Source organism: Aotus nancymaae, unplaced genomic scaffold (genome assembly GCF_030222135.1).
Source record: "Aotus nancymaae isolate 86718 unplaced genomic scaffold, 86718_ANA_hifiasm-v0.15.2.pri h1tg000053l, whole genome shotgun sequence".
Lineage (NCBI taxonomy): Eukaryota > Metazoa > Chordata > Mammalia > Primates > Aotidae > Aotus > Aotus nancymaae.
Genome location: NW_026988467.1, coordinates 7536793 through 7553956, shown reverse-complemented (window position 1 = coordinate 7553956; position 17164 = coordinate 7536793). Strand labels below are relative to the sequence as shown.

General features: G+C 40.9%; 1 protein-coding gene and 1 pseudogene across 19 annotated transcripts in view; one reads left to right on the top strand and one right to left on the bottom strand.

The window, feature by feature from the left end:
* KIF1B (kinesin family member 1B) overlaps positions 1–17164 on the bottom strand; it is a 179488-nt gene that overhangs the window by 22424 nt on the left and 139900 nt on the right. For 11 of the 19 annotated variants that reach the window (XM_021669855.2, XM_064363234.1, XM_064363241.1 and 8 more), the window contains 5 exons: positions 16911–17019; positions 15063–15129; positions 14114–14198; positions 8289–8394; positions 4691–4717 (listed from right to left, as the gene is read on the bottom strand). In XM_021669855.2, coding sequence (XP_021525530.1) covers positions 4691–4717; positions 8289–8394; positions 14114–14198; positions 15063–15129; positions 16911–17019 — 394 coding nt within the window. The remainder of the gene's footprint in view (positions 1–4690; positions 4718–8288; positions 8395–14113; positions 14199–15062; positions 15130–16910; positions 17020–17164) is intronic. The other 8 variants (XM_064363236.1, XM_064363240.1, XM_064363245.1 and 5 more) reach the window with 1 other exon arrangement.
* Positions 8685–8890, top strand: LOC105731741 (zinc finger protein 723-like; annotated as a pseudogene).

The window sequence follows — 17164 nt, the reverse complement described above, 5'->3', positions numbered from 1 at the left end:
TTTTTTTTAAAGCCATTTGAAAAATCAATCTTGTGGGGTTGAAGGGTGGGATAGCATTAGGAGAAATACCTAATGTAGATGATGGGGTGATAGATGCAGCAAACTACCACGGCACATGTATACCTATGTAACAAACCTGCATGTTCTGCACATGTACCCCAGAACTTAAAGTATAAAAAGAAAAAAAAGAATACGATAAAAAAAGAAAAATCAATCTTATATTTCTATAATAAATGGAAACTTAATGTAATAGATACCCATAAACTGGTTTTTTTTTGGTTGTTGTTCTAATATTGTTTTTTTTTCTGCTGGTAAAACACCATAAACTCTAATTGACATTAATTCTTCCAGTTCGGCAAGTCTAATCTGAAATACCGCACTTAGTTTAAAAGCAGCATTACAGATTGATTCCAGATTCTACCCTATGTTTCCCTTCTCAGATCCCTATGATAAGTGGAAGGGAAGATGCCTTGTCTGTCCCGACACCACTCATTCTCCGCCGATAAAACACAGCTCACCTAATTCACTTAGAAGAGTCTGTGCACACTCTTTTCTGGCCAATACATTCCTTCTTACTCCTTTTCAAATGGTGACCTCACTATGGCTGCCTTTTCTAGACTTCCTACGTTAAGTAGCTGGCATATCCTCCCTCTAAACACATCCCCATGTTTCTTCCTCCAGAAACGATCAACAAAGAGAACAATTTATTTTTGAAACTGAACCCCATGAATACACTGCATCTTCCAAGTGCCAGTGTATGAGGTCTGATCATCTAATGTTGTGGCTGCTTCTAGATCTAAGTCTTCTTCAAGTACTTAATACTCTCTCAAATGTCTAGCCTTTGAGACAGTGAGTGTGGGTCAAAAAAATTCTCTACAAAGATAGAAGATATAGAAACAACTAACAAGACAAAGACAAAGCCACCAAGTGACCCAAACAGCAACAGAAATGATGGACAATGAAGGCCTTTCTGTTGTTCTTGGGCTCCCTGGGCACAGCAGGAAACCCTTCATGTGTCCATAAAACTGTGTAGAGCAAATTTTTAATTTGGTTTAAGGCATATTCTAATATTGGGTGACAATAACCACTATTTCAGCAGAAGCCACTTGAGAACTGATTCTATCACCATGAGATCTGCTTTTTTTTTTTGAGATGGAGTTTCACTCTTGTACAGGATGGTGTATGGTCGTGCAATTTAGGCTCACTGCAACCTCCGCCTCGCAGGTTCAAGCAGTTCTCCTGCCTCAGTCTCCTGAGATCTGCTCTTATATTGCATCCCTGTTTTTACCAAGGTACCTAGAATGGGTGAGGCTTATTTGTTCCATTTCAGACGCTGGATACATCTGTGCTAAAGTGAAATAAACCCCTCTTCTTAGAGGTCATTTATGACTTTTGTGATATGTGACAGAAATGTCTATCACTGCTGCCTACACTAAGTTCCAAACCATAACGTGGCACCTCCCAGTATCACTGCTGAGGTTTCAGGACGTTGATTCTTTCAACTGAGGCAAATGTTTTGAACTTGTCTAAAAAAGCCTCTTCACATTTCTGTTTTCAGGCCAAGTTTTCACTTAATGTAAAGAGGAAATTTCACTGGCAGAAACCTGGTTGACAGAAAGGAAATTTTCACTCCACTAAAGTCTTCCTGTATTGGGGAAAAAAAGTTCTTCTTTTTTCTTTTGTCAAAAAAAAAAGTTCCCTTTTTTTGCTTTGTACTTGCTGCAGCAAGTTCTGTTGGAATATCCACCAAAGGTGGCAATTTATTTTTAAACATTATTTAATTAATTTATTTATTTGAGATGAAGTCTTGCTCTTGTCACCCAGGCTGGAGTGCAGTGGCATGATCTTGGCTCACTGCAACCTCTGCCTCTCAGGTTCAAGTGATTCTCCTGCCTCAGCCTCCTGAGTAGCTGGGATTACAGGTGCCCACCAAGCCCGGCTAATTTTTGTATTTTTAGTATAGATGGGGTTTCACCATGTTGGCCAGGCTGGTCTTGAACTCCTGACTGCAGGTGATCTGCCCGCCTTGGCCTTTCAAAGTGCTGAGATTATAGATGTGAGCCACCATGCCTGGCTTTTTAAATTTAATTTTTTTTTTTTGAGACAGTTTCGCTCTTATTGCCCAGGCTGGAGTGCAATGGCATGATCTCAGCTCACCACAACCTCCACCTCCTGGGTTCAAGCAATTCTCCTGCCTCAGCCTCCCGAGTAGCTGGGATTACAGATACGCACCACCACGCCTGGCTAATTTTTTTTTGTATTTTTAATAGAGACAGGGTTTCTCCATGTTGGTCAGGCTGGTCTCGAACTCCCGACCTCAGGTGATCCACCCACCTCGGCCTCCCAAAGTGCTGGGATTACAGGCATGAGCCATTGCACCCGTCTTTAAATTTAAGTTTTAGAGACAGGATCTTGCTCTGTTGCTCAGACTGGAATGCACTGGTACAATTACAGCTCACTGCAGCTCTAACTCCTGGGCTCAAGTGATCTTCCCACCTCAGCCTCCGGAGTAGCTGGGAATATGGGCATAAGCCATCACACCTGGCTAAATTTTTTTTTCTGTAGAGACAAGTTCTACATTGCCCAGGCAGGTCTTGAACTCTTGGGCTCAAGTAATCTTCCTACCCTGGCCTCCCAAAGTGCTAGTATTATAGGTGTGAGCCACTGCACCCAGCCAGTGGCAATTCTTGAGAAATGGTTGAAAGAAATACAACCAAGACTGGGGAGAAATCTCAATTTAATCAACCTGGAAACAGAATTTAGGGTTATAAACAGGGTTGAATCCCAAGATATATTTTCCTGTATGCCTCCTAAGGTGGTGAGAAGTAATTCCAAATGGATTTCTCAAGATGTTCTGAACAGCAGCAGCATCAGAGGAAAAGTAACTGAATCAGAGGTTTCAAGGTAACTACTTTGCAGGATATATTCCTTTGAATTTATTATTACTTGAGATGGAATCTCACTCCGTCACCAGGCTGGACGCCTCCCAGGTTCATGATTATCCTGCCTCAGCCTCCCGAGTAGCTGGGACTACAGGTGTGCCCCACCACGCCCAGATAATTTTTTATTTTTAGTAAAGACGGGGTTTCACTATGTTGGCCAGGATGGTCTCCATCTCTTGACCTCGTGATCCGCCCGCCTTGACCTCCCAAAGTGGTGGGATTACAGGTGTGAGCCACAGCACCTGGCCTGAATTTATTATTTATGAACAATTAAAAGCCAACTTCTGGTCACTCATGGTATCTCACACCTGTAATCCCAGCACTTTGGGAGATCAAAGTGGGAAGATCACTTGAGGCCAAGAGTTTGAGGCCAGCTTGAGCAATACAGCAAGACTTCATTTAAAAAAAAAAATCAAATCAGCTGGGCATGGTGGCATGTGCCTGCAGTCCCCGCTATTTAGAAGGCTGACGCGGGAGGACTGCTTGATTTCAGGAATTCAAGGTTGCAGTGAGCTATGATCATCCTACTGCACTTTATTTTATTTATTTATTTATTTTTGAGACAGAATTTCACTCTGTTTCCCAGGCTGGAGTGCAGTGGCATGATCTCAGCTCACTGCAACCTCTGCCTCCTGGGTTCAAGTGATTCTCCTGCTTTAGCCTCCTGAGCAGCTGGGACTACAGGTGTGCCACCACACCCAGCTAAAGTTTTGTATTTTTAGTAGAGACAGGGTTTCACCATGTTGACCAGGATGGTCTCGATCTCTTGACCTCGTGATCTGCCCACCTCGGTCTCCCAAAGTGTTGGGATTACAGGCTCACGTGAGCCACCACACCCAGCTGCACATATATATATTTAAACCATCTGCAGGTATAGCTACTACACTCTAGCCTGGGCAACACAGCAAGACTGTCTCAAGACAAAACAGAAACCAACTTCTTACATTATTGGCACATCTGATGAACCCTCTTGAGTTCATTAGGAGAATCTCTGAAATGTAAACTGAATGGAGTCCAGATTAAGGTATAAAATCATTATATCAGTAACATCAGTCAAATATATAAATATGTTTATGCATTTTTAACACTTTAGGTTATATTGCCATATATCACTTCCTTCAATTTTCTTCCCTAAATGAGATACAGAGATTAAAAAAAAAAAAAATTCCTTTAATACCAAACCAGGACTTTTTCTGTCCCAAAAGAAGAAAATAAACAGATAAAACAAGCAGTGCTGACAGGACAAAGATAAATGTTAAAAATAATATATAAAATATTTCTTACAGATGCAACTATCCAAATAGCCAAATTTGTCTCTATTACTGCACAGGACAAAACAGAGCAGTAAGCGAACCATTTTGCAAGCTGCAAAAGACTTTATAAAGCAATAAACCTGTCAAGTTTTTGACAGAGAGCAGACAAAGACGGGAACAGAAAACAAAACCTGAGATTCTGAATGAAATGAAGGGTGAAAGATTCTACTTTGTAATGTAGAAGAGGAAAACCTGAAATGACATAAGAATAAAACTGACAAGTTTCATAAATGGAGAAAATAATTTGAAACTTGAAAAATCGCTGCAGAAGCTCTGTGCTTCTTAGGGTACAGAATAGGATCTACTCTATCCTAGGTACAGTAGGTTTACATGGGGAGGGAACCACAACATTAAAACAGTCATCAAAGCAACAGAAGACATAAAGCATTCTGATAAACTAGAACCTTTATGTGCAAAAAAGCAAACAGAAAATACCTAGGAATATCCTTATCAAGAAAGAGCCTGCAAAAACATAGAAGAGGCTTTTGTTAGTGCAGCAAAACAAAACAAAACAAAAGAAATAGAGTGAATCAGAAAAAAATATATATAAAAAAAGACAAATTTGCTAATAAGCAAAGAGAATTCAAGTGGACAGACAAATAACAGAGAATTCCATGGAACACAATTTGATAGAGGACTTACAATGACATGGGTCCCTCTCCTGAGACTTTCAACTAAGGAATATACTGGACATAGATGGGAAAGTGGAGATCACCACCATCAATACCCCTTTTGGTAGTGACTTGGTATTGAGAATAATATGAAGTTGCTGCGGAGTTAAGGGAAAACCAAGTCAATTCATTAACATAAATGTAGGGCTGCCAAGAAAAGGAATAATGGTCCCTTGCCAATTATGTTCCACTATCAATATATTTTAAAAGCCCTCTAAGAAATACACATTATATACCCAAACTGGAGGTAAGTTCAATTTTAAACATTAAACCTTAGACAAACAGAACAAAAGTTCTCTTAACCAAACTCCATTTTCCCACTTACTAGTCATATTAACCTATGTTCTCCACATTCCTAAAATATACAGATTGATGCCTAGTTCTCCTTGAGCATTCTAAACTACAGAGATGTCTCATATGTCCAGACACTTCGCTCCAAAGAGTTAAGTTGCATGCTTATCAAATCTCAGTAGTATCTGGTCCCAAATCTGTTTATGCCAGTTGCACTTATTATTGTCTAACTTCATTAAACATTAGGCAAACCAATGAAATAAGAAAACATAAATAATTTTTGTTTCTGTGAAAACTAAGTTGAATGTTTTCAAAAGGTCTGATGATGAGTTGTTTAAAAATAGTCGTTAAGGTTGGGTGAGATAAATGTAAAAGAAAGGGGAAAATGATAAAATGTTAACAAATGATACAAAGTTTAAAGGATTTTGAACTTAAGATTTTCTTCATAGGTTTCTAATTCTTTTTTTTTTTTTTTTTTTTAAATATTCCAACACAGCACAGGATCAATGTAGGTTTCTAATTCTTGCTCCACCAAACTGAAAGTCACAGATGATGAATTATGGGTATGGTTTTGCAAGGGAGACAATCAGAATTCCAGTAAATGAACTTATAATTAAAGAAAAGTCCACCGGGCATGGTGGTGTGTGCCTATAGTCCCAGCTACTTGGGAGGCTGAGGTGGGAGAATCGCTTGAGTCCAGGAGTTCTGGGCCGTAGTGTGCTATGCTAATCGGGTGTCCGCACTAAGTTCGGCATCAATATGGTGACCTCCCAGGAATGGGGGACCACCAGGTGGCCTAAGGAGGGGTGAACTGGCCCAGGTCGGAAACGGAGCGGGTCAAAACTCCTGTGCTTATCAGTAGTGGGATCTCGCCTGTGAATAGCCACTGCACTCCAGCCTGGGCAACATAGTGAGACATCGTCTCTTGAAAAAAAAAGAAAAGGCCATGGCCTTCCAGCAAAAGCTTAATAAATTTATGTAGATTTGTATAGTTTAAATTAGAACAGAAATTTTTTGTTTTTTAGATGGAGTTTCACTCTTGTTGCCCAGGCTGGAGTGCAATGGCACAATCTCCACTCACTGCAACTTACACCTCCCGTGTTCGAGCGATTCTCCTGCCTCAGCCTCCTGAGTAGCTGGGATTACAGGCATGCGTCAACATGTCTGGCTAATTTTGTATTTTTAGTAGAGATGGGGTTTCACCATGTTGGCCAGGCTGGTCTCAAACTCCTGACCTCAGGTGATCCACCCGCCTTGGCCTCCCAAAGTGCTGGCATTACAAGCATGAGCCACCTCGCCCAGCCTAGAACAGAAATGTTTAAGGTGTATTATCTTTTTATTATTCTTGACTTTGGCCTCTTTTGATTAACTCACTCTAACTCACAAGAGAAGCTGCTTCTAACAAAGCCAAATTCATTTCTTGTAGCACCTGACCTGTTTTGGGGCATGAATTAAAGGAATTCTCAAAGTTACTCTAATGGAGGCAAACTGAGAATAACCAGTATTTCAACCAAAGCCCATCTTTCCCTGTATATTTTACTAAGTACCTTAGGGAAATCTACAATACATTTTTCATAGCTATTGGCAGAAGACAGAAAGCTATGCAAAATTACTGCTGACTTCAGGGAAATAGTATTATTCATGATTCTGCCCACAGATAGTCAAATCACCCCTCTTTATTTCTGCCACTCCGCCTCCCCAGACATACATGCCCTCTCACTCCTTCCATCTTTCTCCACAGCCCCTGCCAGTAAACAGAAGTTTGTTTTTTTCCTCTTTCCTATGGTAAACTGTAATACAAGAAAACAACAGAAAGAAATTAATCCTGGCCCAAACCTTTCATTCCATTTCTGCCTATTGTCTTATTCTTACCCTTCCTCCTCTTAACATGGATGTAAACAAGTTTTTCAGGAGCAGACTGAGGCACAGTGAAGTCCTGTAGTGTGAAGGCATCGTGCTCAGCCCACCTTAGAAGAGGCAGCTGCTCCTGTTTCCCAGTCCCTAGGATATAGCTAGGATATAGAGATGGAGTCTCTGAGACAACGAGAACTCCTTTGCTGGGTGAGGTAAGAGGACCCCAGCTGGTTTAGTTCTAATCTTAAAAGGGAAAGTAGAATGGCTATGTACTTTATGAATTGTCTGTTATCACCTGATTATAAAAAAGAATTTTAAGTGAAACTTTAAAAATGAAAGACAAAGTAAAATCTATTATGTATGGCAGCCAATCGTGGTCATAAGAGTTCATATTATTTATCACTTTTGTGCATAAATGAAAATCGAATACTAAGAATAATTGAGCCTATACTAGCAGCAGCAAAGACTAAACACAAGAGGCTTCATTTTTTTCTTGGCGGGCACATTTCCATGATACTTAGGAGTAAGAGAAAGCTTTCTCTCCACAGCAACTATTTCACAGGAAAACATTTAATCTTGGCAATAATTAATTTGTACTTTTAAATCCTTGGGCAATATATTGAGTTTTCATTCTCCATTTTCTTTTTTTTTTTTTTTGAGACGGAGTTTTGCTCTTGTTACCCAGGCTGGAGTGCAATGGCACGATCTCGGCTCACCGCAACCTCCGCCTCCTGGGTTCTCCTGCCTCAGCCTCCCGAGTAGCTGGGATTACAGGCACGCGCCACCGTGCCCAGCTAATTTTTTGTATTTTTAGTAGAGACGGGGTTTCATCATGTTGACCAGGTTGGTCTCGATCTCTTGACCTTGTGATCCACCCGCCTCGGCCTCCCAAAGTGCTGGGATTACAGGTGTGAGCCACCGTGCCCGGCCATTCTCCATTTTCATGTATTACTTGTTACATCTATTCATACTTCACATGGGACAGATCACTTCCATTCTCTAAGAGTAACTGATCATATACAAATATCTCCAATTCTTTCTTTCTTTCTTTTTGGAGAGCACAGTAGGCAGGTGAAGAAATAGATTTTTGAAGCTAGAAGGGAGAAGGGAGTTCATTTCTTCGTCTGAGCTGGGAGTCATTAATGAATAAGGAACCTAATGGTGTACCAATTAACCCCCACAAGGGTGGACTCTTCATACTCCTCTGGGTGTCCCACCTGCTAGAGTTGTGGGAAGACTTCAAGTACTTGGCGGAAATAATATTTAGAGAGAGAATGGCATCAACTGCAGCTTCATCCACCTCAGGCTTATTCCTAATACGACCTAAAAGAAAGGATAAAGAAAACAGAGCATGGACACATTTAAAAACAAAACATGAGTTCATCAAGCCAAAAAAGAGACATTTAAATCTATGTGTAAGTTCAGGAGCTGGAAGGGTCACTTGGTTACTAGTAGAGTCCTCCATGGCCTGTCTCCATTACTTCCCACATTAAGTTAACTATGAAACCATATCAATTCTTCATTCAAAGAGTTTCTCGCTCTCTGTGGCCTGGTGACCTGCAGGTATTGGGATATTCACAGCTAAGACGCCAAAACACCCTGGAAGCCTAGAAATGGTACCAGTGACATTCATGGATGTGGCCATAAAATTTTCTCCGGAGGAGTGGCAATTCCTGGACACTACACAGCAGAATTGATAGAGAAATGTGATGTTAGAGAACTACAGAAACCTGGTCTTTCTGGGTATTGCTATCCCTAAGCCAGATTTGATTGCCTGTCTGGGGCAAGGAAAAGAGCTCTGGAATATGAAGAGACATGAGATAGTGGCCAAACTCCCAGAGTCTCACTCTGGTGTCAGGAGCCAGGCTGGAGTGGAGTGGTGCGATCTCAACTCACTGCAACTTCCGCCTCCTGAGTTCAAGCAATTCTCCTGCCTCAGCCTCCCAAGTAGCTGGGACTACAAGCACGCACAACAACGCCAGCTAATTTTTGTATTTTAGCGGAGATGGGGTTTCACTACGTTGGCCAGGATAGTCTTGATCTCTTGACCTTGTGATCTGCCCGCCTCGGCCTCCTAAAGTGCTGGGATTACAGGCGTAAGCCACCGCACCTGGCCTCGAATTTTTATTTCTGTATTATTCTCTAGAATTACTTTAAATTTTGTAGAAGAATTAAGAATGTTTTCTGTATCATTATAACAATGGTAAGACATTTCATTTTTGTGTATGTACACATCTTTCTCAGAAAATAATGTATTTTTATATGAGTATGTGTTACTATCTTTTTTTTTTTTTTTTGGGAGACAGTCTTGCTGGGCTGGAGTACAGTAGTGCAATCTGGGCTCATTGCAACCTCCACTTTTCAGGTTCAAGCAGTTCTCCTTCCTCAGCCTCCTGAGTAGCTGGGATTATAGGTGCACATCACCCCACCTGGCTGATTTTTTTATTTTTAGTGGAGATGGGTTCTTGCCATGTTGGCCAGGCTGGTCTTGAACTCCTTACCTCAGGTGATCCATGTGCCTCAGTCTCCCAAAGTGCTGGGATTACAGGCATGAGTCACCACACCTGGCCTGTGTAATTATTATTTTTTTTTTTGAGATGGAGTCTCTAAGTCTCAGTCTGTCACTAGGCTGGAGTACAGTGGCAGAATCTAGGCTCATTGCAAACTCTGCCTCCCGGGTTCAAGCAATTCTCCTGCCTCAGCCTCCCAAGTAGCTGGTACTACAGGCGTGTGCCACCATGCTCAGCTAATTTTATTGTATTTTAGTAGAGATGGGGTTTCACCATGTTGGCCAGGATGGTCTCAATCTCCTGACCTCGTGATCTGCCCCCCTCGGCCTCCCAACGTGCTGGGATTACAGGCATAAGCCACTGTGCCTGGCCGTTATTTTCTTGAATTATTTTATTTTCAGTGGAAGAAACTTATTTCTGCATCTTTTATACATAGGGCATATGCAGTGACAATGTATTTTTTTTTTTGGAATTTGATTACTTTGGATTTTGTTTAATTTTTTAATTTTTTTTTTTAATTTTTGGCAGGACAGATTTGCTGATGGTGTTATTCTCACTTGATAGATATTTTTTCAGGGCTTTGACTGTATCACATAATTCACTTTTGGCCTGCAAAATTTTTGTTGACAGTTCACTGGTTATCTGAAAGATTATGCTTGTAAGTGATACATCACTTTTTTTCTTGCAGTTTCCAAGATTGTCTTTTTGTCTGTGAGTTTTAAAATGTTTATAATTTCTTTTTGTTTCTTTTTTAACCTTCACAATTTGTTTTCTTTGATATTTTAATACTTTTGTTATCCTCATTTTTCTGTTTTTCTGTAGTTGTTTGTGTTTCTATTTCACTCTTTGAGTATTATTCAATTTATTTTCAATTTTTAAAAATAATATAGATCTTTTGTATAATTTCTTTCTGAAAAATTTATACTATTCTTGATGGGACCGCAGTACCCTAAATTCTGTACATCGTAATCTTTGAGATTTGGACATTTATAATAAAAGCTACCTGTCACAATGTTTATGGCATAGTCTGAAAAAAAAAAAAAGTTTCTCATATTCATCTTAACTTTCATTTATAGTATCACTTCCCCTGCTCACAAAGGCCACCTCCTCTCTGATCTGGAACCTGCAATAGCCATTTATCTGTCTCCCTGCTATTCACACCTCTCCTGTTCCAATCCATTCTACTCTCACCTAATAGCAACTTCTTAAGCCACTGATTGACTGCCCTTTTTTTTTGAAACAGGGTCTTTCTCTGTTACCCAGGCTGAAGTGCAGTGCTGCAATCATAGCTTACCGAAACCTTGAATTTCTGAGCTCTAGTAATCTTCCCATTTAAGTCACCTGAGTAACTGGGACTTTAGGCCTGCGGTACCATGTCTAGCTATTTTTTTTTTTTTTTTTTTTTTTTTTTGTAGAGACAGGGCCCCACTACGTTGCTCAGGCTGGTCTCGAACTCCCGGGCTCAAGCAATGCTCCCACCTTAGCCTCCCAAAGTGCTGGGATTACAGGCATGAGCCGCTGCACCTGGCCAAACTGACTTTATTGCTTAAAACTTCTCAGGCTTAAGCAATCCTCCAGCCTCAGCCTCCTGAGTAGTTGGGACTATAGGCACACACCACTACACCCTTTCTTGGTCAAAATCCTACACTCTGTTTTCAAATTAACACTAGGGGATGTGGCATTGCATAGAGGTTAAGGACTTGGCCTCCAGTGAGGCTTTGGGCTTAAGGCTCAACCTCTCTGAGCCTCAGTTCCCTCATATGTCAAGTGAGAATAACAATTCCTTCCACATATAGTTGTTATGAGGATTAAATAAACTAGTATTTTTGAAGCATTCAGAAAAGCACTTGGCATGTGGTAAATACTACATCAGAGTTTGTTAATAAAACAAACTAAAAATAAATCATACGGTTCTTCAGAGAAGCCATAGTAACTGCTGCCTCTGCATCCTCCCTCTCCTTCTCTGGTCAGAAAGTATCTCTTTTGTTTTGGTATTAGTGTCCCATACAAACATTACTTTTGTCAAATGACATTCAGTGCTTTGTAAATAAAGTTAAAAAAAACTAAATTAAAAAAAAATAATAGGCCGGGCACAGTGGCTCACTCCTGTAATTCCAGCACTTTGGGAGGCTGGTGGATCACCTAAGGTCAGGAGTTTGAGACCAGTCTGACTAACATGGAGAAACCCCATCTCTTCTAAAAATATGAAAGCCTGTAATCCCAGCTACTCGGGAGGCTGAGGCAGGAGAATCGCTTGAACCCAAGAGGCCGAGGTCACGGTGAGCCAAGATGGCACTATTGTACTCCAGCCTGGGAAACAAGAGCAAAACTCCATCTCAAAAAAAAAAAAAAGAAAGAAAAAAGGCCAGGTGTGGTGGCTCACACCTGTAATCCCAGCACTTTGGGAGGTTGAGGCAGACAGATCAAGAGGTCATGAGTTCAAGACCAGGCTGGCCAACATGGTGAAACCCCATGTCTGCTAAAAGTACAAAAATTAGCTGAGTGTGGTGGTAGATGCCTGTAATCCCAGAAACTCAGGAGTCTGAGGGAGAGAACTGCTTGAACCTGAGAGGCCAAGCGAGGTTGCAGTGAGCCAAGATCGTGCCACTGCACTCCAGCCTAGGTGACAGAGCGACACGCAATCTCAAAAAAAAAAAATTAATTATAAAAATATTTTGGAAACTACTACCACTGCTGCCCCAGACAAAAGAGAACATAATCTCCCTTCCAGGGATGATTCTTTTTTTTTTCCTGACAGGGTCTCACTCTGTCACCCAGGCTGCTGGAGTGCAATGGCACGATCATGGCTCACCGTAGCCTCGACTTCTCAGGTTTAAGCAATCCTCTAGCCTCAGCCTCCTGAGTAGCTAGGACTATAGGCATGCACCACTACATGCAGCTTATATTTGTATTTTTTGTAGATACACAGTTTTGCCATATTGTCCAGGCTAGTCTTGAACTCCTGAACGTAAGTGATCTGCCCTGGCCTCCCAAAGTGCTGGGATTACAGGTGTGAGCCACTGTGCCTGGCCCCAAGGTTCTTAATCTGGTCCACAGGGACGCAAGCACTCTGGACAGAATTCAGAGGGTCCTTGAGCTTGGATGGGGAGAAAATTACATTTTTACTTTCACAAACCTTTAACTAAAAATTGGCATCTCCTTCAATTATGAAGGAAGGCAATAAACCCCAGAAGAATTGGCAGTACCTGTAACTCTGTCCGTAGTGGAATCCACAGATATTCCCATATGCAAAATATCATTTTCATTGATCACTATTTTGAAATTATGGTAATTAGAACAACTGCTAAATCTTGTTATTTCATGCATCAGTAAAGAAGAGCTTAATGTTTTAACAACTGTATTTCAATATTATCAGTTTCCTTTGTAATCCTAAATACTTTATTTTTCACATTTGGAAATATAATTCTGAGGCTTCAGCACTGCCAAAGAGGTCCACGGCAACAAAAGTTCCAAACTCCTGCCTCAGACTATCATTCTAAAGTTCACACTATTTAGCCAATATGCCTTAATTCCTCCACTCTGGCCATGGGGTTTCTTGTCATTTGCATCTTAGGCATATTCCTATCTTACTCAAAATGCTTGTGTCTGGAAAACAAAAAAACAAAACTCCTCTAATTTTTCTTGAATCTATTCAGTCCTTCTGGATGGTTTTCATCATTAAGTCTCTTAGCATAGATCTTCCCTTGTCTTCATTCTGTTACTTACTCATCAAAGCATTCTGCACATATATATACTGTCTCCCCAACTAAACTGTAAGCTCACAGTTAGCAGATATTTTTTTCTTTTTTGAGACAGAGTGCCACTCTGTTGTCCAGGCTTGAATGCAGTGGTGCCATCTCAGCTCAATGCAACCTCCACCTCCCAAGCTCAAGTGATCCTCCTGCCTCTGCCTCCTGAGTAGCCAGGACTACAGGTGCATGCCACCATGCCCAGCTAATTTTCACATTTTTTTTTGTAGAGATGGGATTTTGCTACCTTGCCCAGGCTGGCCCTGAACTCCTGGGCTCAAGTAATCCACCCATCTCAGCCTCCCAAAGTGCTGGGATTACAGGCATGAGCCACCACACCCAGCCAGCAGAGATTTCTTTTATGTCCTCTCACAGCCTTTACCACAGAACCATATACCATGGTAACTGAGTAAAGTAACAGTTAGTTGGATAACATATCACTAACGATGAAGCAGAGAAACAGGAATACAGAGTTTCAAACTCAAGGCCTCTACATCTCCATAGTCTGTGTTTTCCAATATGGTCCTCCACACATTCCCTGTACTGCAAACAGGGAAGAATAACTTCTCTAACAGAGCACAGTGGCTCACACCTGTGGTCCCAGCTATTTGGGAGCCTGAGGCAGGAGGATCACTTGAGCCCAGGAGTTTGAGGCCACAGGGAGCTATGATCTCATCATTGTACTCCAGCCCGGGCGACAGAGCAAGACCCTGTCTCCAAAAAAAAAAAAAAAAAAAAATCTCTAAGTCCTGGCTACACCCTTGGCTCAGGAAATATACTCACCTACCACCAGTTCACGAACATCTTTCCAATGGAGCTCGCTCCCCTTCTCATGGATAATGGTCACTGTGATCCTTCGCTGAATGCCCTAGGTAATGAAGCAGGGTTGCAATTTAGCTGGAGCAATCTATTATTTCCTTCGTCTATTGTTTTCTGGGCTGTATGGCATGGCATGGGGGATAAACAGGAAGGAGAGATATGGAAAGAGGGAAAATGCTATCCACACTGTTATTCAAAACAAAGGGAGATGTGTCAGGGACTGAGGAACAGTCAGGTTCTGATATGGTTTTTTCCTTTCTTTTTTTAAAAGATTCTTTTTCTCTATGGTGTTAAGAATAAAACCATAATCTGTCACAGGAGATTACATGGCTGCATCCCAGCACCCTGCATAGTAAGTATTCAATCATGCCCTGATTGTATGTCCCAGTGTATGGCATCCCTAGCCCCTATGCCCACTTGAGTCATAAGTACTTCTGAACACCGACTGAATCTACCCTTGATTTACCAAAAGGGAACTATTTCATAATCAATTTTTTTTTTAAAAAAATTTATCTCTTTAAAAAGGCATTCATAACCAAATTTTTAGTCCTTTGAAACCTTCATCCTCGACCCCTATTAAGAACTTCTGGCGTGAAAGCACAGAGCTTCCAAACATCATGAAATGAAAAGTATTAAAAGTAACATAAGAGCTACACAAATTAGAGTACTTGAATGAAATAAAATCTTTTTCAAAATAGCTATTCTAAATAGCTACATAAAAGCAAGGGTAAATATAAGTAAAGATCTAAGAAAGAAATATCAAAAAACACACACAGAAAAAAAGGACAACAGGACAATGGCCCATCCACCCCTTGAAATAGAGATGAAAAACAGAAAAATAAAGAGTTCCGTCTCTTATTCTAAACTCTTTTCATTGTTCCCTCCTAGGCCTATTTTGGTCCCTCATTAGTACCTGATGAAGCAAAAATGTCCCCTGGCAGGGCAAGCCTGCTGTATGGTCAACCACGGCTGGGATATACCTATAAAAATAGAAATGCAAAAGAAAGAACTAAGTGCTACTTCAACTGCAAGGGTTAGTCCCTGGTGGTCTTTGTTTTTCTAAATTCTGATCCCATGTCTTTCTCACCCATGCTGGCATTTAATCATATACTCATCTGCATTTACTAATCCTTTCCACACATCTGTGTCTCAGTCCTCACTAGACTGAGTGCTCATAGGACAGTAACATCTTTTGGTGGCATCCAGCCCCTAGATATTGAGTATTCAATAAATAATGCAGAAGTGTAATTGACAAGAGATAAGAAATACAGATAATTTCAGACTATAGTTTTTTCTTAAGATTCCAAAAGCAATTAATTCAGTAGAAACAATTACTGTAACTACCTCTCCCTCATAATACAACTTGTAATCACATTATAGGTCTGACTATGAAAAGTCAAATTCCTCAAAGCACTGTCACTACTGACAACTACATTCAAGATTGACAGAACCACACTTAACATGGTATCCTACACACAGTACGAACTTAGTTAAGTGTTTCCTGATGATGATCATGATGGTGGTTCTCAGAATTACATATAGGGGAACATTACGATAACATTTACCCCTACCCTTTACATTAACTGGTATAGCCTCTTGGCTCTGTCCTAAGAGTAACATCTCTTTCATTTGTGTTTTTCCAAAAGCATTTTTAGAGACAATTACACACAATAATTACATTAATCATTTACTCTAACTCAGCTCATGGAGACAGAGTAAGCTGATGGTATCATTTTGATTCAGGACAGTGGTTCTCAACTGCGGATGGCTCCCTGGGGGATATTTGGCAACGTCTGAAGACATTTTTGGTTGTCACAAATACAGTGGAGCTGCTACGGGCATCTTGTGGGTAGGGGCCAGGGATGCTGCAAAATATTCTAAATGCACAGAATAGCCCCTCACAACAGAGAATTATCCGGCTCCAAACAGTGTTGAAGTTGAGAAACCCTGGTCTAGGGAAATATTCTGCCCTTCTATGTCCTCCCTGACATTAGTAATGTTAAGTCTTTAACATATTCTATGCAATATGCTCCATTTGCTTTACTACTACTAAAACCCACTACGATAAAATCCTTATAACAAGGTATCACTGGGTGTGGTGGCTCATGCCTGTAATCCCAGCACTCTGGGAGGCAGTGGTGGGTGGATCACCTGGGGTCAGGAGTTCGAGACCAGCCTGGCCAACATGGTGAAACCCCACCTCTACTAAAAATAAAAATATTACAGGCACACACCTGCAATCCCAGCTAATCAGGACACTGAGACAGGAGAATCACTTGAACCTGGGAGGCAGAGGTTGCAGTGAGCTGAGGTCATGTCATTGCACTCCAGCCTGGGCAACAGAGCAAGACTCTGTCTCAAAAAAAAAAAAAGATGCCAGTCTCCACAATCTTACTGTTGCTAACAAGAGGGCAAATTGTTATGCTGAACAGTCAGTTCTCTGATAAACATCTGATTCAAATATCAAGACCACCAAAAATCAATTCAAAACAGGAATTTGGCCAGGTGTGGTGGCTTATGCCTGTAATCTCAGCACTTTGGGAGACCGAGGCAGGAGGACTGCTTGAGGGCAGGTGTGGTCAAGACCCACCTGGTCAACATAACAAGACTGCATCTCTATTTAAACAAAAACAAAAACAAAATCATTCCTGGAATTTGATAATGACAACGATTCATTAACCCAAATACAAGAAGACTCAAAATTACATTTCCTAACTTGAAACATTTTGTCTTATTTAAAAATTTATTAAGTTGGACTTACTCTCCTGTAGGCTCCAGTTCACTGATCTCAAACCAAACCAGGAGGTCATACTTGCTCATGCTCTGGCCAAGGCTGGTTTTGCTCATGGTGTTTAACTTGGTGGCTGGAACTTTTAAAAGGTTTTAGAATATGTCAAAATCTGGTCCAAGACTACTCAGCAGAAGTACAAGCTTCTCTAATGCCAGTCTTTAAGGACACACTTGGGAAAGGCAGCAAGAGTCAGAGGAAAGATCTCAATGCAAAAGACTCAGAGA